The sequence below is a fragment of the Trachurus japonicus genome, chromosome 12, assembly GCF_045865225.1.
Source record: "Trachurus japonicus isolate A0001 chromosome 12, Traja_1.0".
Lineage (NCBI taxonomy): Eukaryota > Metazoa > Chordata > Actinopteri > Carangiformes > Carangidae > Trachurus > Trachurus japonicus.
The window spans coordinates 17209573-17234088 of record NC_140918.1 but is presented as its reverse complement, the minus strand read 5'-3'; the positions used below and the strand labels follow the sequence as shown (position 1 = coordinate 17234088).

Below are 24516 nucleotides of genomic sequence, written 5' to 3'. Positions count from 1 at the left end.
AGTCTAGTTCAGCCCATAATAGATCCATGGTTCAGCCAAAACAAGCATGAAGCACTTTCATCGTGTGACAGGAGGCCGCTGAGGATCCTGGTCGGCTGACGTCAAATCTACATCTGTAATTGCTCTGCGCATGCGCAGGCTAGACTGGCTCGTCTGCCTTGTTTGGGACCATCGAAGCCGTGACTTTTTTTGTGGAGATTCAGCTGCTTAGCACGAGCGATAACGGTGGATATTCGTGCTCTTCCCGTTCAGCATCCGTTTTGAGTGTCGTTTAAACTCGCAGCCTGCGCTGGTTTCGCCGCGCTGACGCTTCAGACGACACAAACGAGCTCCTGTTGTATATAAACAAAACGCAGCTCGCGAGCTGCTTTCTTAAGGTGGCGCGTGAGAGTCTGCTGCAATAACAAGGGCTCGCGAGAGACTCCCGTTTTTCAAGTTAATAAAGCTAACTTGGTGTTGGCGGCGCTGTCAACAGATGGAAACGACCGCACGGCTTCGGTAGGAGTTCAACTCCATAACTTGTCCGAGCGAACATGAGAGAGGAGGACGGTGTTTTGTCAGGAAGGCAGCCCATGGCGAGTGGACGAGGGGGTGAACATCCCTGCTGCTGCTGCTGCCGCTGCTGCTGCCACTTCACGGAGGAGAAAGGAGCACTTGCTAACAAGAAGGCTGACCTGGGCTCCCCTGGCCACCTGTCCAGGTCTTTGTAGTATAAAACCAAACGCTGGCACAATATGGAGACTGTGGGGAAATTTGAGTTCAGTAGGAAGGACTTGATAGGACATGGCGCATTTGCTGTCGTCTTCAAAGGCAGACACCGGGAGGTCAGTATGTCCTCATATTTCCACTGTTACTGTTCATTTTATTTGTAGAATACATATTATTGCAAACATAGAATAAATAAATGATTGTTTGAATTGTTTGGTTGCGCTGTTTGGCGTGTGTCGCTCTTTATGATCCATCTGGTGTATTTGTTTTCATCGTACGGCCTTAAGAGGCCTGGGAGCTCATACAGGATGTTCCTTAAAATAACAGCCAGTTCACGGATAATATGCTGAAATACATAGTTTATGTCCTCTCTGAATGCACGACTGCCCCTTTCTTAGATTTATTACTTTTTTACTAACAGGCTGACAAACAGATGATGCCCATCTATGGTCCTGGCAAATGTAAATATAGGCCATCAGACATGTTTATGTTCCCATTAGCAACCTCCATACTGAGGCCACCATAAAACATGTTGGTACATGTCATACACTTTTAATGAAAGAGTATCAATTCTAACAGCTTTAAAGTGAGTTGATGGCACATCAAACATATCATGTATCACATCTTCCAAGTCAAATTAGGCAACAAGAGGAAATGTAGGCCTAATACAGCATCTTTGTGGCCCCATTAGTAAATTGGGATACAGATGGATGTTGTCCACAATAACAAGATGGTAATAGCATCAAACAACACATACTGCAATGCATAAGCTTTATAATACGTGACATTAAATTATACTTAAAGTATCCACTGATAAGGGCATTGCATTAAGTTATAGGTAGGCTAATGTATAGTTTAAGTATGGGCCGCTCTGCAGACCTGCCCCATACTAACTGGAGCTCCTGGCTGATTACAGTCCTATTAGGTGATAAGTAATCAGTACAGAATTCCTCTAGGAAACCCCTTGTAACCAACAGCATAAAAGGGAGAGGCATATAGACACCTATCAGGAAATACATGCTTTAGTAGGACACAAACATACGGTATCGTGCTATAAATGCTGTAGGATCCATTATAAACTGACAAGCAGAGTCACGTCAAAAAGATGTTGTACATACTGACATTTGTAACTACAAGCACATAAGATGGTTCTCTCTCAAGCAAGGGCACAGAGTGACTCATTCTTTGAATAGTATTTTTTTCCATCCAACAAAAGTGATTTTGTATAACTTGTCCTTCTAGAAACATGACTGGGAGGTGGCAGTAAAATGCATAAATAAGAAGAACCTGGCCAAATCCCAAACACTGTTGGGGAAGGAGATTAAAATACTCAAGGTAAGTCGCTACTTCTGAGAAATTGATATTTTCCAAGAGTTCCCTGGTTTACTGTTATTATGTTACTATATTTACATTAAAATATCATTAATCCGAACACACAACACTGAACTGAGCGCAAAATAAGGACAAATAAGGAATACTATACACTTTAAGTGTTCTGGATAACTAATGTGTCCCCTATCAAATGTGTCACCTTGACATTTCAAACGTGTTTTATTACATAATTTGGCTGGTGGTGTAGTAAAACCATATTTTGTTGTATTGAATGGTTCAGTATGGTGCTGGAGAGGTGGCAGATGCGAGAGAGGAACACGAGGAGTGATAATCATCATCATCTCCCACATTGAGATGACATTGTGAAAGGAATCGTTCTTATAAACGTGGCAAAGTGACTGTACAAGTCAAATCCTTAACATGTCAAGTCTGTGCAACATCAGAGATTCGCAGAGTGAAGGATAAAGAAAGTAAACAATGATTTTCCTTCTTGTTCATACAGGAGCTGAAGCATGAAAACATTGTTGCATTGCTGGATTTTCAGGTATGTCATACAGCACATTATATGAGGTGGTTGTCAGAGCTTTCAATTACATGCATTATCATTAAGCCTTACTCTGTCCTAGCATTGCTATCAGCCTTGTACTCATAAGAGCAGATGGGTTGTTGAATGTGTCTGTTCGACATGACCCACTTCTGTCTCGTGTAGCCTGAGCTGTTTTGTTTTCCCCTACTTGTTAAATGAGGCCTTACTACATTTGTTTGTTCTGAAAAACACTTTGTTTTCTCCACTTTGAGCACATTTTCTTCTGCTCTTCAGCATACACTAAATCTAAAGTGTAAATACTTCTGAATTTGTGTCTTTTTGAACTCATCATCATTCCCTTGTCATCATTTCCCACGTTTACATTTTGTGCGCAGTCGCATGTCCTGTTCCTGCCAGTTCCAGCGTTTTAATTTGCCTGGAGTCAGGTGCTTAGGATGCACAAATACCAACAACACAGAAGAATTCATAACACAACAACCACAACCACAGTCACAGTAAAGCTCTTGCCTGTGGACCAGTGTGAATCTCACTGTGGTGACCTCTCTCAGATAGTTTAGAGAGCTCAACCTCCTGCCCCCACACACAAACACCTACCTTAACTCACCGGTTGTTTATTTTGTCTTTTTAGTCCGTTGCTGACACGACGCCATCTGGACAAAAACATCTAATGCTCAGTAATTGTAACCCTCCTCGCATATGGCAAGATGACAATAGTGCTAAACAACAACGGTGGTTCGTGACCAGTTGGGGCATGTTGTGCTTTTGGAGAAACTTGTTTGGAACAAAGTCTTTGTTTAAGATTTAGAAAGAAGAAGGAAAAAAAGGATTGCATGAGTGCAGCTCATTGTTTCTTATCATACTATTACTAAAACATATCTGGTCTCACTCTGCTCTTAATTCTTATTCATTGCTGGACTTTTATACATTTTTCAAAAAAAAATCTTATACCAAATCTCAAGCTGTTTATAAAGTCTGATTGAAAACATATGTTGTTAGTTCCATAACCAGACTCAGAGATTCATTTTATTGATTCCAGCTGACCTTTCATTATCCAGCCTTATCTTTATTGTCAGAAAGCTAAGACTAACTGACAAGTCTTGACCAATGGCACACATACCCAGCTGCTCAAACACAGCAGTACAGTCACACTGTGTCCTGTTGGCAACAAATACAGATTTAATTGCTTTGCGCCAGAGCTCTTCATCAGTGTCTCTAAGAAAAATATTTGCAGCTAGTTATCGTGTCTTTGCCCATGCAGAGACTCCACTCCCTTATCTCTGTACCTTCTCGCTGTGGGACTTCTCTGCGGGCATCGAAGGTAGTCTGAGCTGGACTCTAAGATTACAGGGTTGTTGTCACACAGCAGTGCAGTGCAAATGTTCGAAGCAGGGGATCTTGCCATCGAGTTAAATAGTTCAGGAGGAAACAGAAACCAAACCAAACACTGGACACCAGAGAAATGCCTCTTATTTTGCCATTCACTTTTTTAATCCAGTTGTCTCATACAAAGTGACTTTAATTTACCCCTGAGAGTGGAGATTATCTCAGGCAGACACTAATGTGGCAGTTAAAGGGATACTTCACCCAAATTTGATAATTCACCAATTTTCTACTCACCATCATGTTTGGAGAACTTTCAGAGTTATCAAAACGCAACTGATTTTCAAATAATGGCGGTGGATAGTGCTCACTTTTGAATCGTCCAAAACACACACTATGAAACATCCAAATACCTGAAATACATGAAAAAGTTGTTCGGAAAAAGAAAAAAAAAGATCTCTGTGTTTAGCCTTGTTGTAGCGGTAGCACCCAGTGGCTCTGTTGATGTTTGTGCGCATGCACAAGATTTGCTGTGAGATGTTTGCTTGTTGTTGTAAACCATTGGATGTATGATGTAAACACGGAAGAACATTTCACAGCAAATCTCACATATGCGCACAAACAACAACAGAGCCACTGGGAGCTACTACTACAACAAGGCTAAAAACAGGGATCAAATTAATTTACTTTGGTCAGTACAGACGAGCAGTATGGAGGTTTTTGGATGTTTCATAGTGTGTGTTTTGGACGATTCAAAAGTGAGCACAATCCGCTGCCATTATATGAAAAAAAGTTGCCAGCCGGACGCCCCCGGAACTCCAAAAGTGTTTTGATGACTCCAAAAGTTCTCCAAACCCTTCGTTGGCATGACGGTGAGTAGAAAACTGGTGACTTATTGATTTTGGATGAAGTATCCCTTTAAAGCACTGGAGGATTTTAGCAATGCAACAAGTTCCTGTTTCTAAACAGCAGATAACACTGACTCAGCAGAGGTGGAAACATAATGTTTAGTTGAGAGAGACACTTTCACTCATTTTGAAACTCAAAGTGCCTGTGTAGTCATCACTGATAAAGCTCCCATATGTGAATCAGGAAGTGGTTACCAGTGCCACCAGAAAAAAATCACTCTTTAACTCTATATAGCTGTCGTACATGGGGTAATTTGAATCTTTGGTTGCACATCTGCTCCTCTTTCCCGGCGCTGGACTTTAGTATTATATTGCAAGTCATCAGTGCACAGACAGCCTGTGGAAACCAGATGGTTGGCTTACTGGCTGAAAGCAACTAGGCTGGCTGGTTTCTGTCCATCTTCAATAAAGCCAAAGAGACAACCCAACTTAAGAAAGGCCTGACTCAGCTGAACTATTGAAAAACAGCGCGATGGACTCGACAAGATACTGAAAGCAGGTCAGAGTGAGAGACGGCAGTCATCTGTTGCCTTGTGATAAGAGAGCTTCACTTTGTTTTTCCAAAACTTGGACAGGTTGTCTGACGCAGAGGATGGGAACAGAAAGTAAATAACATGACAAGTTTGCTGATCCCCCCTCTAATTTAAAATTTGAAAAAATGATCCAAATGGATTTTATGTGTTTATATATTAACAGACTATTATTGTTTGCTGGGATAGTTGTGGGAGCTCATGGGTTACCCTTTTAGACAGTTAAGTACTTCTCGTCTCTCACTTGCTCTCTCACTGATTTACTCATTGTTTTCAAAACGCTGTTGAAAGCTGAGCCATCTGCTCCGATTCCCTGATTGTTTACGGCGCAGTATAAATGTAAAACTGTGGATTGTTTTCACATTTTTCCACTGGCATTTACTTTCAAATATTGCACTGATGAAAACATATCCAGGCTCTGCACCAGAGAACAGGCCACATTAAACAACTAGTGATTTAAAAGCACAGGAGTCTGGGATGGATCCACTTTTACAAAATGTGTTTTACTGACCAACGCTTTTGTTTTTTTCAGTAATAGCTGGATTATATATTTTGCTTTCACTCCCCCAACCCCCACTATCCTGGACCCTTAAACCCCCCATCCTTCTTTTTTATGCAACCCTTAAGGCTTTTGTGTGTTTTTTTCCAGTCTGAATTACCAGGTCAGTTTGCTTGGACATGATTGGCGAGCAATAGTGCCACCTGTTCCTTCCTTTGTCTGTCACTGACATGTGTTTGTTTATGCCCCCTCTTATCTCCTCTCCCTTTAGGAAACTGCCAGCTCGGTGTACCTGGTAATGGAGGTAAGGCTGTCTGTGATGTTTGGCTTTGTTTGCACAGCTCTGTATTGTCTCAGCTTTTGCAGGCAGCTCTGACAGGGCCCGGGCTATAATTAGCCACATCCTCAGGCATCAAGAGGGGTTAGTGTCCATCAGTCAGCTGCTAGTCGGCTATTTTTTTTTCCTTTTGCTAGAGCTTGATTCATTTTCCCCAATGAAGAGCCAGAAGGAAAAAAATATATTTGAGAATCTTCAGTTTGGTTTGTTTCCCTTCTTGACATTTTTTTCTTGCCAGTTAAATCGCCGAACATCATAGTTACATATTGATCATTCCTGCAAAGTTTAAATTGATTGTCATGCCAGCTTTTTTTTGTTGTTGTTGACAACAAACACAATTTCACTTGCAGTATTCTCAAACCTGGCATCAAGATTTTTTTTTGAAGATGATCCCCATCCTGGTTAGCTCTCTAACAATAGCGGAAAGATTCAGACAATATTGTGTTAACATATTTGTCACCTAAGCACAATATGTACACACACACACACACACACACACACCCACACACTCCTACAAAACTCCTACATAAATGTGAGAATGAAAAAATTCATCAACTCTTTTGAGGCAGTATTGACTGTCAAAGTGGTTCAAACGTCTCTATAAGCAGAGGACTGATTTCGAGCTGGCCTCGATGCAAAGTAATAAGATTCAAATAAACAGCAAATAAAATAGAACATTAGTGAAAGTGTGACATTTACCTGGTGAATATTCTGCCCGATTCCCGCAGTAATGATGTTACACTGTAACTGTTGCTCATTATTGTTCAGGAGAGTTTCTAACTGATTTAAATGTCATGTAATATTCCTATTTGGATTAATGATGGTTGCTTCTAGCAGGCAATATAACAGAGGCAGCTTGAGAAGAACAGCAGATCCGTTAGCTCATCCCATGTATTATGGTCCTCATTGTTTTCTGGCTGTTTCTCTTTCTTCAAGAAGGAAGTGACTTGTGAGTTGTGAGGCAGCCACACCTGTCGTAACACACCCCGTCCCTTCCTGCGTTCATTCATATTAATGCTGGGAATGAGAGCGGAGTTATAAATCTCTAAACACATCACTCTTTAACAAATCACTCCTCTGATCTCTCTTGCTCTTCAGTCCCGTCAGAGTCTGGGTTATGTCAAACACTTGTTCACTCTCAGCCCTCATTGTTACCTGTGTTTCCTAATGTTATACCTTTTCCTCCCTCTCCCTCTGTTCTTGTTGCTCTCTCTACCTCTCCCTTCCTGTCTCTCTTTCTAATCACAGTACTGCAATGGGGGTGACCTTGCCGACTACTTACACTGTGAGTGCAACAATTCATCTACTAAAAGCTCCGGGTGCTTCTCAGTAGAAAAAATCGATGGAACTGATGCTGAAATGTTGATGTGTGAAATTGTTTTCCGATGACAAGGAAGTGAGGGTTCTTGCTCTATAAAGAAAGATAGATGATGAATGTCTCTCTGTTGTCTAAAAACTAAGAATATACTATAAGTGTTTACATGCAAACAAGGTGCACATTAGGCGTTTGAAATATTGCTCTGTGTCAGTGTTTGTTTAGGAAGGGAACCATTTCCTTTGCCCATATTTGGCAGGGGGAGGAGTGAGTCTCAGGAAGGTGTCAGCCCTCGCTCTGTTCACCTTGCAATTGACTTTCAAAGCTACGTATATACACCATCTTTACATTGAGGGTCTTGCTCTTTAAAAGGCAGTTTAAGAGGAATTTCAAATAAATCTGAAAATTCCTAGAAACAGCCAGTAAAGGCGTTTAACTCACAAAAAGTCCTGAACAATGCGGGGCAGTTAGTGAAGACAGTGAGTAGTAGAAAAGGAAGAATTAGGTTTCATTTCTTTTCCACTGCCACAAAGATGTAAAGTGCACGCCCCCAAAGCAACCATTCAGGTCACAACTCAAGTTTTTTAGGTTTTCTTTATGACAGCAGGAAAAAGCTTTGTATACGTTTCCCTGAAGACAAAAAGACATTTGGTGATTCACTAACAGCTTCAGGACGCTCTGAGTACCTCAGGCTTATAATAGACACTGACATACAGTGTAATAAAACCACAGAGAAACTTCCCTGAAGTGTTCCTCTGTCTTTGTTCATCATATATTCAGTGTGTGAGACGCACATGACATCATGCAGCAAGGACACGGTCCCTTTGCTCAGTTTGGAGTCCATACAAAACTGCATGAACAAAATCATCCAATCTATAATTCTGCCCAACGATCGCCACATCTCATAAATTGCAGAGCTCTGAATAGCCAAGCACTTAACTCCCTCTGGAGCGGAGCCTTTGTGTGTCAGGAAGGACAGTTGGGGGGGGGGGGGGATACGACAACAGTCACTGCCCATTCACTGACAAATTATGGCTCTACCTGCTAACTTTGTCTGCCAGCTCCTCAGACTGTAAATAGAGGTCCTATTCCAATTATAGTCATTGCTGCCCAGGTTTAAAAAAAAAAAAAGTTTCACAAGTGGATTTGGATTCACAACCCTCTGTGGTCAGTGAACTGAACTTTTTCCTGGCTCAAGCCAAGCCTTTTAGAAAATCTGTTGGACAGGAGGTGGAGTTTAAGATGGAAATTTAAGACCTGGGTGGGACTCTCACATAGAACCATGCTGTACCACTGTGAGGTGAGGGATGTGATTGGAGGAGAAAGGAGACAAGGTGCAGAAGGTGACAGTGGGGCGATGCGAGACGGCACGGATATTAGAACAGGAGTTAAAATTAGATGAGTTGATTTTGTTGGGTAATTCGCCCGAGTTAGAGTACCTAAGAAAAAAGTGTTGTTCAGTCCATAAATCTCCACACACTCCCCCACCTTGTGTCCTCCATCTCTACTTTCTCATGCGTTACAGTGAATGAGAATGACACGGCATACCTACTTTGTAATTTTCTAATTAAGTAATTTTTCTAATTTGTGTTTATTCATTTGCCCGTTGTTGCTCCGCAGCCAAAGGCACGCTGAGCGAGGATACCATCCGGGTTTTCCTGCAGCAGATTGCGGGGGCCATGAGGGTCCTCCAGGCCAAAGGCATAATCCACAGGGACCTGAAACCTCAGAACATTCTGCTCTCCTACCCACCAGGACGCAAGTCGCACTCCAACAACACCTGCATCAAGATCGGTAGGTTTGATGATGTGAGAAGGTGCGAACAAGTGGTGCACGCGGGTGACAGCGTGTGAATGTTCGTACATACGGTACATGTGGATGTGCGCTGCATGTGTCACAGTGGTTTTTAGTTGTGGCTTTCTTTTTAAAAAAAGAAGGCAGCGACAGAGTGAAAAAAGATTTGCAACAGTTTTGTTTTGTAATGGCCTTTGCAGTAGACGCTGCATATGGATGAACAACAAAAACAACTTGGATGGAAAGAGAAGGTCATTGATCGTCAAGTTTGCCAACAAAGTATGCAAACAATAAGCGAACAGGGGGGAAAAAATCTAAGTTTAAACCGAACATCACTAGCTGAAGATTTCTAAAATGAAGCACATTTTAAAGTGTGCATTGCCCTGAACCTACTGTTGATTAATGCGAGCAAACTGTGCATGCAGAAAATTGAAAGTACAGAACAACTTAAATCTTTCAGATGTGAGACCACAGTATGTTGGTGTACATTGTGATTTAACAAGAAAGCACTCCAACCCTCTAAGAGAGTGAAAACTAATTGAATCTCATGAAGCTGCATATGGAAATCCCTATAGGTCTGTGCAGCCAATTTGTTTTATTGCAACAGGAGCTAATAATGATTTCCCTGAGGCAACTGATTCCACTAAGATTGTGGGAGTAAACTTTTAAAAGGAAATTTATTAGGTTATAGAAATAATTTTCCCTCCACTAGGTGTTGAGTCGAACTCTGATGAAGCGCATCACTGAAAAAAATCCTAAGAGAGAGAAATTTTGAGTTTGACCGACTCCATTCAGATGGTGTTGGTAGAACAACAAGAAATCACCATAATGAAAGCTGCTCAGCTGTTTGGAAACTCTGCTAATCCTTGAGCCTATTAATTCCTTTTCCCTCTGGAGAGAATTGGTTTCCCCAGCGGGAGTGAAGTCTGACGCTCGTGTCAGTCCCAGTCACAGCACAACGTTATAATCCTCATGACTCTGGGAAAACCTGCTCTTGAACACAATCACAAACTGTTCCCACACATACACACATTGTACCTGCTGGTGCTGGTGCTTAAGGATATTACCTAACCTTTAGAGTTTGTCTACAAATTGAATATAATTGCGTTTGTTTCTAATGACTGTGCGACATTCATTTGTCTTTCTGAATGCGTCCATAATTCCCATAAAAATTAGCTCCACGGCTGTTGTCTTGATTTTTGTTTATTCCTAATTAAGTGCTTGTGTATTCGGCACTTACTTTACTGAAGCAATGATACTCAAGTGGGTGAGCTCCAGTCTGATGATGCTGCATTGTCATCACATGGATAGTAGTCTGTGTCTCAGCCGGTATTATCACAGTATTACAATGTATAGTTTTGAAAACAAATAAGACGATTCAGCTGGGAACCTGTAGCAGACAGAAATAACTCCTTAGGGCTCAGTGGACTTTTTCTTTTCTTTTCTTTTCTTTTTTTGCTGCCATCTGCAGTTTTTCCTCAGAAAGTTGTTCTCCTCACATAGCGATTGTCCTCGGGATCTGCACATTGTATGAAGATACAGCTGCGCTCCCCTCTGGCACCATACGTTCACTCAGCCTTTCTTGCATTTGCTTTCTTGCCTCATTATCCCCCACTTCCTTCCCCTCTCCCTCCCTCTCCCACTTTCTCTCTCTGCAGCCGACTTTGGCTTTGCCAGGTACCTACAGAACAACATGATGGCTGCGACTCTCTGTGGGTCCCCCATGTACATGGTAAGCACATTTTGAAGGGTTTTTTACATATCAATTGGGAAAATAATTGCAAACATAGTTAAATGTTTCAGCTGGTTAATAAACCCAAGCAAATTCCAAAGACCTCTGTGTATTCAATCTTTCCAAAGGTTAATAAGAGCCAGTATGAGCAGCGAGGGTTTCTTCTTCATTTTTATTTTGAAATAAAGGCTGTTTTATTGTTTCTGACAGGGTGTCATTTTGAAAACATACTCTTTGATAATCAGCATTATAGTTGTCTTAATTTAACAATAGTTGCAAACGTAATCTCTAAAACACCGTAATACAACAACAATACAGCAAATGCTTACAGCTAATGAAACTTTTATCTTCTTTATCACCTCTTAAATGTTCATGAAAGACTTCCAAAGAGGGGTCACACTGGAAATGATGTCTGTCTTCCTACCAGGCTCCTGAGGTCATTATGTCCCAGAACTATGATGCCAAGGCTGACTTGTGGAGTATAGGAACCATAGTGTTTCAGTGCCTGACTGGAAAGGCTCCTTTTCAGGTAAACATAACTACAATAATCTGCCTCACACACACGCGGTATGTTTTGCCCTTAAACTGTCAAAACTGAAAATTTGCATCAGATTACCAATGCCAGAACACCGCGCCAGAACGACTTTACTTTTGCTGTATGTGCAAGGTGTGCAGTCATTTGAAATAATAACACAGTAAAGTTTATTTAGTCAAAACCTTCCTGAATGTTTCCATCCTTGTTGAGAGACGACGCTTCAGTCTGTGATCAAACAGGCCATGTTCTCTCTCCAGATAATGTGAGAGATGAACAGGAACTTGCAGACCAGATCGTTTGTCCCGGCTGACTTGACTAATGCTGAAAACGATAGAAGATGAAGCGCATAATTTATCTTATCTAAACCGGCCCAGCAGCATTTTGAAACTTCCTGAGTCGCTTCATTCTTCGCCTCGCTGACGAGTCATTTTAAAAACACGTCGTCTGGCATCTGGCGTGTGATGGCAACATACTGTACACACATAACCCACACTTACATTGCAGGCATTTACATGTTTTTAACCATTCACCTGTTACCTTTCATCATGTTTAGGCTAGCAGTCCCCAGGACCTTCGGCTGTTCTATGAAAAAAACAAGAATCTCAGCCCCAAGTAAGATGACAGCATGTTTGTTTTTAATGTCATCAACAATTTTATGGTTAAAAAAACAACTGTAAAATACTGAAAAAACCTTGATAGATTTTGCTCAGAAGAATGAGTGCCTTTGCTGTGAAGAGCAGACTGAGCATCTGATATTTAGATCAATCACCAAAAATGTTTGTAAATCTCCCTTTGAGAGAGATGCTACCAATCACAATCATGCCAGTCGGGCTGTTTTAACAGCTGAACACCAGCTAGTGAACGACGTTGTCAGAGATGACGAGCCTCCAGCAAATCACCCACACCCCGCTCTTTTACAACACAATGTCTGTAATGGTTCTATGTTTCAGTTAATCACAGTTTGCCTAATGCGTTTCCAGGAACATTGACAGCCACACTAACTGGGAGATGTATTGTTTATTTGAAGTACAAAAGAGAGTATAATTCATTTCATTTTGCGTAAGAAAAAAACCCAGATGGTTCTGTTTTTTTAAAAAAAAGCAAGTGCAGCTAAAATATTGCTTTATATGTAGCAACAGGTTTATGCTGTTTTGTGCAACCTTCCCCTCGAGAACGATATATTTTTCAGCAACAAACTGATTCAGCAATTGTGTTTTATTTTTGTATTATTATTTGCAGCATCCCCAGAGAGACTTCAAGCCATTTGAGGCACCTGCTGCTAGGACTGCTGCAGCGAAACCACAAGGACCGCATGGACTTTGGTGAGTGAGCGTTACAGAAATGAATCAACAAAAAGTTGACTACGTGATGTTCATGCACTTCTACACTGATAACTCCCACAAACAGTCTGATGTGGCATTTTGTAGATTGTTATCTAGTTACATCAGCCAGTCAACAGATATGACTAGTATTCCTGTGAATGTGGTGTTTCCGTTGAACAAAAGAAGTAACAGCCATGGAGAAGAGGACTGGTTGTCTGTGTACTGTCTGCACAAAAGGCTGTTGTATGCTGTTGCAAAAAAAATGACCAAATGAAACTCCTTTCCATGACCATCTACTAAACACATTTCTTATTGTGTTGTTTGTAGATGAGTTTTTTTGTCATCCCTTCCTGGAGGCCAGCTCGTCAGTGAAAAAGAGTAAGCAAGAATAAACAATACACTTCAGTCCGACTGTGAATACCATATACACTTTATGAGCACTTGTTTATTTGTTTCTCAGATTTTTTTCCTATGGTCGCACTCGGGGACCTAGAGCTTTAGAGTGTTACTTAGAAAATGACCGGAATTCTCCTTTAACAGGGTTTCTGTTTCAAACCAAAATGCATCACGCTCATCGTTGACTTTTCTAACAGTTATGTTGTGTTTATTTTTTGCTGCAGTAACTCCAACTGTGACCATGACCTGTTTCCCAAGCTCTGCATCAGCCAGCTCTTGTAGCAGCTCCTCCACCTCTCATCTCGCCTCACCACCGGTTCGTGTTTTTTTCTAATTCTCTGCTTCTCTGTTGTTTCTCTCTCTGTACCTGAGTAATGAGGCTGTGCTTTCATGTGCGGTCCAAGAAACCTTTTTGTGCTTCCTTTCTTTATTTATCTGCTACTTTGCGTCTCTGTGTCTCCTGCAGCAGTCTCTTGCTGAGGTTCAGCATTTGCGTGCCAAACCTCTGGCCTCTCCCACCCAGGAGGCTGCTGGTTTTCTCCTCAAGGACTCGTCTGGAGGGGGCGGCAGCAGCAAGAACTCCTCCTCCTGTGACACGGATGACTTTGTCATGGTGCCTGCTCACTTCACCAGTAAGGAAACACTTTAACTGAAATACCCAAGGCAGCTGTGCATCATACTAACTTTAGTTCCAGTATTTTGTGTAGCCTGGCTTTAATGTGGCACTTTCAACATCATCTCATCTCTTCTCTTCTCTTCTCTTCTCTTCTCTTCTCTTCTCTTCTCTTCTCTTCTCTTCTCTTCTCTTCTCTTCTCTTCTCTTCTCTTCTCTTCTCTTCTCTTCTCTTCTCTTCTCTCTAGACCCCCCTTTTAATAGAAATAGAAATACTTGGAAATCCTCTTTTCACTGTTCCTTGATTTTGCTATTGTTTGTATTTTTCTGGCTTTCCAGCAGTTGAGCTGGCATGTGAGAGTAAAGTGCTGCAGGACAGCCTGATGAACAGTGGGTAAGAAGCAATGATTCTCCATCACATTTATTACACAAATTTACTGTATGTATGTAGATGACGTACAACAATTAATTTACAGTAGTTACATGCACATTAATAGTGAGCCCAAGTTCTATATTCCCTTTAAAAACAGTCGTATAATTAAGTGCTTGTGTATTTTTTTCTGTTTCTTCCCTCCAATTTAATCAGCTCTCTTCTGGCTTCTGCTGGTCTGTGTAGCCAAGCCAAAACACCCCCACACTCACCTGCATATAGTGGCTCTCCAAGTCCCGTCAGGTAACAGCATGAAGCTGATTGATTGGTCGTGGTCATACATGTGGTGCTATAAAACCCAGAAGTCATGACACTGTCAGGAATGGTTAATGGCAGCATGATGAAGCCATATTGATATTACATTAAATCATAAATAATGAAAAATGACTTGTATTATAGCCACTGTGTGTGCGTAAATCATGTTAGTCCCTCTAGTTGAGTGAAATTGCATGTTGAGAGTGGCCCCAATGTTAAAGTAGCATTAGATCTCAGTGTTTCATCTGCACATTTATACTATAGTATTACTATAGCACTACAGTAATAATATAGTATTACAAATTCTGCTTTTTTTTTCTTCTAATTCTTGAAATAAAGAATTGAACATACACTTTTTTTTCTCTGATAATGTTAAGTCATCCTCACAAACAGTGTAGTGTTTGTATATCAAACACAGTTTGACAGTATTGTGTGTAACACTGAGTATGAAAGTGGTAAATTTGTCTGTGTCCACACATCCACACGCACGCACATGCTAACTCTTTTCCTCTCTTGTCTAACTGTTTTCCCTTGGCACACTCTGTTCTTCTCACTGTTGCTGGCAGACCCAGCGAGTTCTCGGGAAGTAACTATGGCGGTAACTATGGAAACCATGGTCAGTCATTGCCTATTCCAGTCCCCACTCAGGTCCAGAACTACCAGCGCATGGAGCAGAACCTCCATTCGACCAAACAGGATGGCTCACCACGGTCTGTATCCACACACACACACACACACCTACATCTACATGTTGCACTGTTGCATGTATGTTAATCATTTACATTCGTTAACTTGATGTGATTAGGCTGTCGACACCGGTGCGGCGTTGCAGCAGTGGGAGCTCGTTGGGCTTTGGTCAGGCCGGACCTTCGCCACACTACGTGCAGGGAGCAGTCACCACAACCACCACCCGCAGGCTCTCCCTGGGAGGGGGCCGAACTTTCCAGCTCTCGCCTCAAGGTAGCTCAGAGGCTAGACTTCACTTTGTAAAACACTTCCACTGATGCCACAGAGAGCAGACCTCCTCTACACACTGAATAGATATTTGGACAGTGTGTGTAGTGTGTAGTGACCCGTTTTGAGCTAATTGGTTTTTTGGCTCTTTTTTTTATGGCTTGCGAACGACCGAGTCAACTTCTGACATTCTGACCACTCATCCCAGCTCATGGACATGAGTTGTGTGCACTTCAGCCAGGGAGGGATTTTTCTGTCTCAGATATGAAATTTAAAAGATTTTTAGAGGCTCAAAGAGGTTAAATTATTTAGTGTTTCGCAACTTAAAATTCTTTTCCTTACTTCGCTCTCTTCCTCATCTCTTTTATCATCTGTTGACCCCTCTGATTTATCATACCAGACATGTTAGGAACCACTGGATGAAAAGGTGCATCGATCAATCCTTTAAATGTTTAATGAAGTGGAAATACTCGGCATTCTGTGGTTTGAGCTCCTCATTTATGAGAATTAGCTGTTTGTTTGTGTGTTTTTAGATGATTGTAAGTCAGGTTTTTGGAGCATGCGATGAATCATTTTCACTATTTCAGTATATAAGTTTGTAGTTGGCATTTCAGTCAATCAGTTGTTGTGAAAGTTGTTGTTGAGAAAGTGAAGCAACCACTTGCCTTTCCACACTAGTCTCTCTTGCTTCATGCTGGCAGACTTCCTTAGTTGTCTGGACATGCATGTCAGCTGTGCAGCGGGGTCATTAGACAGTGCTTGCCCATCCCTGCTATCTCTTGGTAGATTAGTTTTTTTTCTTTCTTGCCCTGTTTTTCTTGTCCAATCTGACATTTTCATTTTTGGTCAGATGTCACCTTCTATCTTAGAGCAGAAAGATTCTGACCTTCTCCTGTCTCACACTCTTTTTTTTTTTTTTCGCAGCTCCTCAGCTCACTGAGCACCGGCCGATGCCTCAGCAGCAACACCCTCAGACGACAGGACTGGGCACACGGCTCCACAGCGCCCCCTGTCTGCTGGAGTGCGTCAGTGGCGGCGGCAGGCAGAAGATCAGGAAGCAGCACTCTGACCCTGTTGTCGCCCCCGCGTCAGGCCTGATGACTCTCCGCCCCCTACACTCTTCCCCCAGACTGAGTGAACTGATGCAGCGCAGCCCCCTCCCCACCATCCTGGGCTCACCTTCCAGGGTTAGTTCTGTGTGTCAGAGAGAGAGAGGGAGAGCATAATCAGCATAAGGAAAGACAACCAAGTAGTTTGAACTAACCTCTTGTACCTCTCCTCGTTTTCTCTTGTCTCTCATCTCAGACCATCCCTCCATTTGAATTCCCCAAGCCTTCCAGCTCTCCAAAACTCATGGACTTCCTGACGCAGCAGGGTTTGGTCATCGGCTCTCCCGGCAGCAGGACTGCCCCAACAGAGCCCAGAGAGGCGGGACAACAAGCAGCTACACAGGTCACCCAGCAGACACACTGCATCCACAGACTGAATGATGACACCAAGAGCTTTGGAAGGTTAGATTATTGTTTTACTGTTGTTGTTTTTTTTGTCTGTCGTGTTCAAACTGCTGGTGTTGCACATGCAGCAGAAATTGTCAACTTACAGATACGCTGGTTTCCTCGTCCGCAGGTCTCAGAGCGCCGGTCGTCTGTCTGACATGCTGCTGATGGCTGCGTTTGGACCAAGTGGACCTGTGGGCGAAAGAGGCAGCACAGAGAACCTGATCTCTGAAAAAGCCATAGAAATAACAGGTAGTTATGTCTGTTGATTGGAAAGTTGGAAAGGCTCAGTCTGACTGCCCCACTTTAGAATTACATAAATTAAAAGGTAGATAATAGTCAATAACAAACAAACTTTTCTAATCATTGCCCCTCCCTGTCGTCTAGTGCCCCCCAGTGGTGGGGTGGGTCTTGCACCTGGATCCAGCAGCCCAGCACAGGTGGTTTTCACTGTGGGCTCTCCTCCCAGTGGCAGCACCCCACCTCAAACCTCCAGACAGAGGAAATACTCAGGTAGCAGCACACGCACATCCCGACTCTGCCAAGTCCAAGTTATTTGACTCTACATCCTCTCTGCAGCAAGTGGGAATCAAATTCCACTTGTGCAGCAGCATTAGTGTTAACGCTGTGCGCACTATACAGCATGGAGCAGTGCGACGCTGCTATTTTCATTTTCCACAGTATGGAAACTTAATTAAATGTGATGGAGGAAAGCACAAAGGATTGATTTTCAACTGGCCAAGATTTAAATGAAGCCAAACTGTGGAAAGATTTAGCTACATTTATAGAGTAATAACCCAAATAGCTGCTTTTCCTAACAGTCTCTTTTTCAGTAATTGACCCACATAAAGTTTTCATGAAAATAAAAATTCATGTTCATTCAGATGCATGGACGCCTGAAACAACAGGCAGTATACTTATTGTCCACATACTTATATCATTTGTTTATTTATAGTTGTTCTCATTGATTTTGCCGTTTTGTGCACAGCAGTGAAAATCCATGGCGTTTGATGAGAACTGTGTTTTATGTCTTACATTTCTGCCTTCTCTTTTTCAAACTCCTGCAGGCTCGTTCACTTCAGTCAGCCCCGCAGGCTCCTTCACCAGCCGGCACCCCCAGACAGGCACCTATCTAGATGGCTTTGAGGCTCCTTCCAGTCCTCGTTACAGTTTCACTGATCCTATCACAGCCAACATGGGAGGCCACGTAACCTTTGAGGCTCCTGAGCTGCCTGAGGAGACTCTGATGGAGGTGAGAAGCAGGGTTCCCACACAACTCTGGAAAAGGGTGACAAAGGAGCCTTCATTTTTGTTGCATGTATCAATCAGCCCCCAAAAATGCTGTTGAACATTCCTCTAGTGATTGTTGATTTAGAAGAGAAAAGAAGAGAACACAGTGTAGCTGATGGCCCTTTTCCACTACACAGTTACAGCTCTGCCCGACACGGTTTAGGTGCTTTTCCATTATAACTGAGTCCTTCATAGTTCCTCCTCAGTGTGGGCGGGGTCGTCATATCACTGCGGCTACGGCCACGTCATCTCGCTCTCTTTTTTCGATCCTCTCGTCAACTGCAAACACACTCATCTGCACCTTGATTATTTGCCACAGCGTGGTTTTCCACACAGCAGTCATTTAACTTGCGTGAAAGAATAACAACAGTCTCAGTACAGATCAGTGGTCGCTGCTGCCGGTGTGTTCTTAAAATTAGCGGGGTTGATTCCTGTGTCGAATGTCGTCCTCGCGACTCTTCCAGTGACGACACTCTGGCCAACCAGCAGTCGGTTGATGTCACACTTTAGTATGGCATCGGCTTGCTTGGAACCCGGGCTGAGGTGTTACCAAAAAAGTACCAGATACCATGTAGGAGGGCTAGTGGAAAAGCAAAAAACAAAATGAGTAGAGCCGTGGCGAGTCGAGCTTAGTCACGCTAGTGGAAAAGGGCAATTTGTATTTGTAGCTCAAGTTATTGTGGTAAAAAGAAAAGCCTAAGGAGGAATCCATAAGTGGAATATTGAAATGCACCAAACGGCCTGTCTCCTGTTGTAGCCTGTGCAGACTGAATGCAAAACCAGGTTCTGATGTCCTCTGTCTTTCCTCCTGTGTCTTTTCTGAGTGCAGCAGGAGCATACAGACATTGTGCAAAGCCTGCGTTTCACGTTGGATTTTGCACGTTGTTTGATGGAAGTGGCCGGGGCCCGCGGTGCAGCGGTGGCGGGGGAGCGGGCGGACGCTTCCCATCCCTCCCTCCTTCAGCAGCCGAGCCTGGTAGCAGATCAGATAAGCTCACTGAGCCGAGAGTGGAGGTACGTCCATATCAAGTGCGGCTGTGAGTCTCTGTTGATAGCAATGATACTGTTTATCTAGTTTGGATGGGAAATTATTTCAAGGTGGATCGTCTGGATTTGCGTCATGTAAAACAGCCTTTGGGACAAAACTGTTTTGTAATTGAGCAAATTAGCAAAAAGATCCATCAAGTGAGATCTCCAGCAGGCACTAAGCGGATTTGTAGTGCCTACTCCTGAGTATTGACTGAAATGTGTTGAAATTAATTTTGCCTCCAGGAGTGTTTGAATGCAGTTTTTTTTCACCAGAACAAACATAAAAACACTGATGGACATGCTGTCAGCGGAGGCTCCTCTGTATTGATTACAGGGTTGTAGAGTTTGAATGTAAAAGATGAGGATTTCTTGGAGCATTAGATCAGATCAAAGCTTGTCTTCAGGCCAGTCGATCATCCCAAAAATCTTGTTTTGTTTGTTTTTTTGATGTTGTTGCCATACAAATCTATCATGCGGATGTTCTGATAACTCGTCTTCTTTGTGTTTGTGTGCATGAAATTGTGCCCTCAGTCATGCAGAACAGCTGGTTCTCTACCTAAAGACTGCAGAACTCCTATCCACTGCCTTACACACAGCCATGGAGCGAGTCAAACAGGGCAAACTCTACCCATCTGCTACAGTCAAACAAGGTATGACACATTTTAAAAGTTAAAAGTGTTTAACATTTGTCCGTTAAATGAAATGAAAAGCACTTTGTGATCCAAGGTTCTGGCAGAATGTTAACTTGAGCTGGCCAAACTGTCTGTCCACACACAGTGGTGAGGAAGCTGAATGAGCTGTACAAAACCAGCGTGGAATTCTGTCGCTCGCTCAGCACTCGTCTGGAGAGCTTTTTTTCCAGGAAGCACCGTCTCATGGACCAAATCACTTCCATCACGGCAGAGCGGCTTCTGTTCAGCCACACTGTGCAGATGGTAAGCCTGGATGAAAATCAGACAGTTGGAATCATTCAAATACTCTCTCTGTGGTCATCCAGCTAATCATTATCCCCAACGTTTGGTGAGAATGTTCTCTCTGATCTCTCAGCCAATAGTGGCACACAAAGCAAGGGGAAATAAAAGTTGCTGAATTAGACTCCAGCCTGAATGATAAACGTATCAAACATCAATTGACGATCTTGATGTCCTCTCAGGTTCAGGCTGCTGCGCTGGATGAGATGTTCCACCAGGGGGAAGCATCAGTCAAGCGCTACTATAAAGCCCTGCTGCTGATGGAGGGCTTGTCTCTGCTGCTCACTGAACAGGAAGACATCCTCAGTGTTAGCAAGTGTAAGTTTGTCTGTCAACTCAACTCATGAAAATGGGAATGTATCCACTCAGCACCAAGTACCCAGCATGCCGCATTCCTGCAGCTGAAAGCCATTGTGTTATATAGTTTTACATTCTGTAATTAAACACATTTTGTTGATTTAAAGCTGGGGTAGGAAGGATTTGTTTTTGTTTTTTTAAATTACCTTTTTTTAAAGAAAATTGTGTTTTCCCATTCAGCTAGTAAGGAAAGGTCTTTGTGTTTGTGGCGATCACATTGTTTCTCTGTCTATGTCTCTGTATGCAGCAGCCTGAAAAGCCTACAGCTCCCAGTATCTTTGAACAATCAAATCTATTTTGGTCTGGAGGTTGCTGAATGCTGATTGGTTGAGGGACTGGCCCTTGTCTGATAGGAGGACCTACTCTGTCCTCCCGGTTTGTTAGGACAGATAAAGGCCGCCCCTTCAACCAATCAGGAACCCCTGGACCAGAATAGATTTGATTGGTCGAAGATACTGGGAGCTGTAGACTTGTTTTCAAAACAAATCCTGCCTACCCCAGCTTTAATAATGTGAAAATGAATTTTTCGCCTCATCATTTAAGCCAGTTTATCACAGGGCTTTTGCACAAAAACACATCTAAACCTGACTTGTTCTGTTGAACCACACTCTGACCTTTTTTTCTGTTTTGTTTTACTTTCTCTCTGTGCCTGCAGGTAAAGAGTGCATTGAGCGCCGCCTCACAGCTTTGCAGTCAGGACTCTGTGTTTGAGAGCCACACGCTGCTTCATGGTGTGTGGATATGATGTCAGTCATTTGCACCGCGCACATTATCAGCGAACCAAATCTCCACCCGCATTACATGGTTTTTCTCAGTTAGAGTTGCTTTCTACGTTTCTCTAGTAAACCACAACTTTTCACTATTACTGAACCTCCAGTGTGCGTGCTCTTCGAATGGCTTGCTGTTCATGTCAACTTTTGGGCAGTGACAGTGACCTCCCCAACACTAAACTCGGACCAGTGTTGGACATGAAGCACTTGCACTGTAAAAGAATATCTGCGCTCTTGTCTATGCGAGAGGACTGAAAAATGTTTTGGTTTTGTTTTTTTGCTAAGAAGACGATTCCCCTCTCTAGGCCTAACACATGCTGGAGCAACTATTGCCAAGTAGACACACACAAACAGTACTATATTAGATATAAGCGCATTGCATTCTAAGATGGACAAATGCTACAAATTTGCAGTAGGCAAATCTATAGACAAATGTTATCTTTTACCAAGATCAGAAGCTGGAAAGAAAGTATCTGCTGTACACCTACACAGGGACGTCTGCTGATGAAGACCGGGAATGGCCAAGTATCATTCTCACCAAGTGTGTTTCTCTTATACAATCTGTTTGCTTTGCTGGGTTTACGTTGTCTGGTTTTTACCTTTATCGTTACGTGCTTTGCTGAAGGGAAGTATGTATAGCATTGTTACATTTGTTGGGCCGGAAGCGCATAGAAGCACTATTACACAACTGTTGCCAAAATGACTTTTTTTTTTTTTTTTTAATGTACCGTTAGTTTTTTAGTTTTTTGTTTTTTTAGTGTTATGTTTTATCTTTGATTCACTGTGGGTATCTATGTGGGTTTGGAAAGCAAAATCCATGTGTTTGACACTTTATTGATTCTATACTTGCTTATTTTCAAAGACCAAGTCCCTTCAGTGAGACAGTACTCACATTCATGCAGCCATGGTTTAAAGGTGTATACTAGTATGAACACGGAACATTGTTGTTCTGCCTTTTAAGCTGGAAGTGGAGGTAGCTGTAATTGTGAGGGGTGTTTATGAGGAAAATGTAGCTGGATCTCTCTTTCCGCCGGGGTACTGACCTAGTAAGAATTAATTTTCTTTTAAGTAGCAGCGGGTATTAGGAGCAACAAGTATAAAATGGGTCCAGAGGACACTTGCTACACCACTGCTACATTGCAAAATACATTAAATTTCCGAGGAACTGAAACTTGTCCGCTAGCATCCCTGATCACAATCACCTTCAAGATGCTGCAATAACCTGGGATGTATTCTTCAGGTGCACAGAAGCTTAGGTGCTGCTGTCGCTGGTAATCTCATGGCAAAGATTCCATATTCTGTGTTTTTATGTTTTACCTATCGATGATGGTGGAGTCTAGCAAGTATAATCAGATTTGAATGTAGTGCTGACAGGAGTGAAACACCATAAATGTTAGCCAAATGTTTAATGACTAACATTTAGACTGGTCCCTGGGCTAATGTCTGAATGCCTTTGCACTGTTGAAGTACTGTAAAGAACGATCTTGAGTGGAACATGCGAAATATGTTTAGTTTTTGTAGATACCCAGACAGATGTTCTTATTTCTCCTTCTATAATTTTAGCACAGTTTTAGTTTAGTGATATAGTTACTGTCTAAAGGTGAATGCTTGATGTGTGAATGTTGACAAAGAGATGGTATAAGCTATGAAACCTTAGAAAGATTTCTTTAGGGAAAAAAGCAAAAAAGAAAAACTTGCTTTACACTGAAAAAAAAACAAAAATAACTTTTTGACTGTGTTGTGTTTTACTTCAGTGTAGTCAGTGGGTGATGATTGTGTTTGATTTTGAAAAGTGGTGTGCTTTTTTGGAGTGCTAGTTGAAAATGTGTATTTTATATAAACTATTTGTCCATCTTTGATACTGCCCTTGGCCACACATCCCAACAGGATCCCTTAACTCCTTTAAATCCAATGGGAAGGGTCAACTTTTACATAGGTTGCTTTCAAAGTAAAGTTTATGTGCATGCATTGCATGCATGTGTTTGTGGTGGTTTGAGATATGAACATTGGAACATTGGATTTATTTGGTACAGAAGCAACATTGCTATGTAACAAGATTTGAATGATTTGCTTTAGACTCCAGCGGACTGTGCAGATGTGGTTGACTCTGGATAGGGTCCCACTTTTACATATGAAACTGAATCCACTGAAAATGAAGGGTTCCTTTTGTGTGACCCACTATCAGGCCCCCAGGACTACTTTACTTTCCTTGAGCTGTTTCCTTAGTCTTTTTTTTTTTTAAGTTAATTAAGATAGTGAAAAAGTTGACGTTTTGGAATAATTGCGTTGATGTGTGGTCAAGGCTGAGGATTGTTTACGGTGAGAACATAGCCAGTATGGTAGCTCTGTCAGCAGAACAGAATGGAAGAAATGTTTTAGTGAAGATTTCTTTAAATATACATGATGTGTATTTGATTTGTGGCCTTTTGTCTCTCGTCAGAGAACTTTGAAGTGTTCTTTGACATTACTCCACCGAGAACATTCTGTTTATAATGTTTGTTTCAGTGTACATTCCTAATATTGGCTTATCCTCAGACTCTGTCTGTACACATGCTGTATCTTGTCAGTATACAGTGGCAATCTCAAAAGTTGATACAGGTAGCAGAAATTGATCTCTCTTTTTTCCCTTTTTCTTTTTTTTTTGTAAATCCGATGCATGTGTCACTTTTTATTGTTCCCTACAATCATTGCGATCGGCCATGCTAATGATGATTATCTTGGGTAGGGGTTGCTGGTTGTTGTAGGAAGTTCAGAGGTTGTACCCTATGACATGCACCTATCCACTCTGCTGAAGTGTCCTTGAGCAAGACACTAACTCCATACCAGCTCTAGTGTTGCTGTTTAAAGTATCACATAGAAAATAAAGGAATTGTACCCACCATGAAGATTTAGCAAATGCTATGTGCACTCCCACAGTAGATCTGTCATTGATTTGGATTACTCTTATTGTATGTTTGCCAAGAACATACCTGAATGTTTTCATTTTGCGTTTTCACTTTACTAATTCTGTATTACCTGTAAATATTGTAAATTAAGTTATTGTTGTTATTGTATATATGACGCTGCAGGCATGGAA

General features: G+C 42.1%; 1 protein-coding gene across 3 annotated transcripts; it reads left to right on the top strand.

Annotated features, from left to right (window-relative positions):
- The first annotated feature begins 136 nt into the window (after nt 1-136).
- Nucleotides 137-23133, top strand: ulk1b (unc-51 like autophagy activating kinase 1). 3 transcript variants are annotated; one of them, XM_085793631.1, is made up of 27 exons: nt 137-824; nt 1951-2043; nt 2543-2584; nt 6116-6148; nt 7430-7466; nt 9117-9290; nt 10949-11022; nt 11450-11551; nt 12111-12169; nt 12797-12879; nt 13207-13257; nt 13500-13591; nt 13745-13907; nt 14228-14282; nt 14475-14561; nt 15140-15283; nt 15379-15533; nt 16452-16714; nt 16833-17038; nt 17154-17275; nt 17411-17536; nt 18091-18275; nt 19143-19327; nt 19874-19992; nt 20120-20277; nt 20496-20631; nt 21326-23133. In XM_085793631.1, exons 1-27 carry the CDS (start codon nt 735-737, stop codon nt 21379-21381), a joined length of 3090 nt encoding a protein of 1029 aa, XP_085649757.1. In that variant the 5' UTR covers nt 137-734; the 3' UTR covers nt 21382-23133. The 3 variants fall into 3 exon arrangements, with proteins under 3 accessions (XP_085649757.1, XP_085649758.1, XP_085649756.1); XM_085793632.1 differs by having other exon boundaries at nt 13742-13907; nt 14231-14282; XM_085793630.1 differs by having other exon boundaries at nt 13742-13907.
- The last annotated feature ends 1383 nt before the right edge of the window (nt 23134-24516 follow it).

Coding starts and splice junctions, on each gene's coding strand:
- ulk1b (XM_085793630.1), top strand. CDS start 735: ATGGAGACTGTGGGGAAATTTGAGTTCAGTAGGAAGGACTTGATAGGA. Junction 16,715..16,832: donor TCCTGGGCTCACCTTCCAGG/GTTAGTTCTGTG, acceptor CTCTCATCTCAG/ACCATCCCTCCATTTGAATT. Junction 18,276..19,142: donor CTGAGGAGACTCTGATGGAG/GTGAGAAGCAGG, acceptor TTCTGAGTGCAG/CAGGAGCATACAGACATTGT.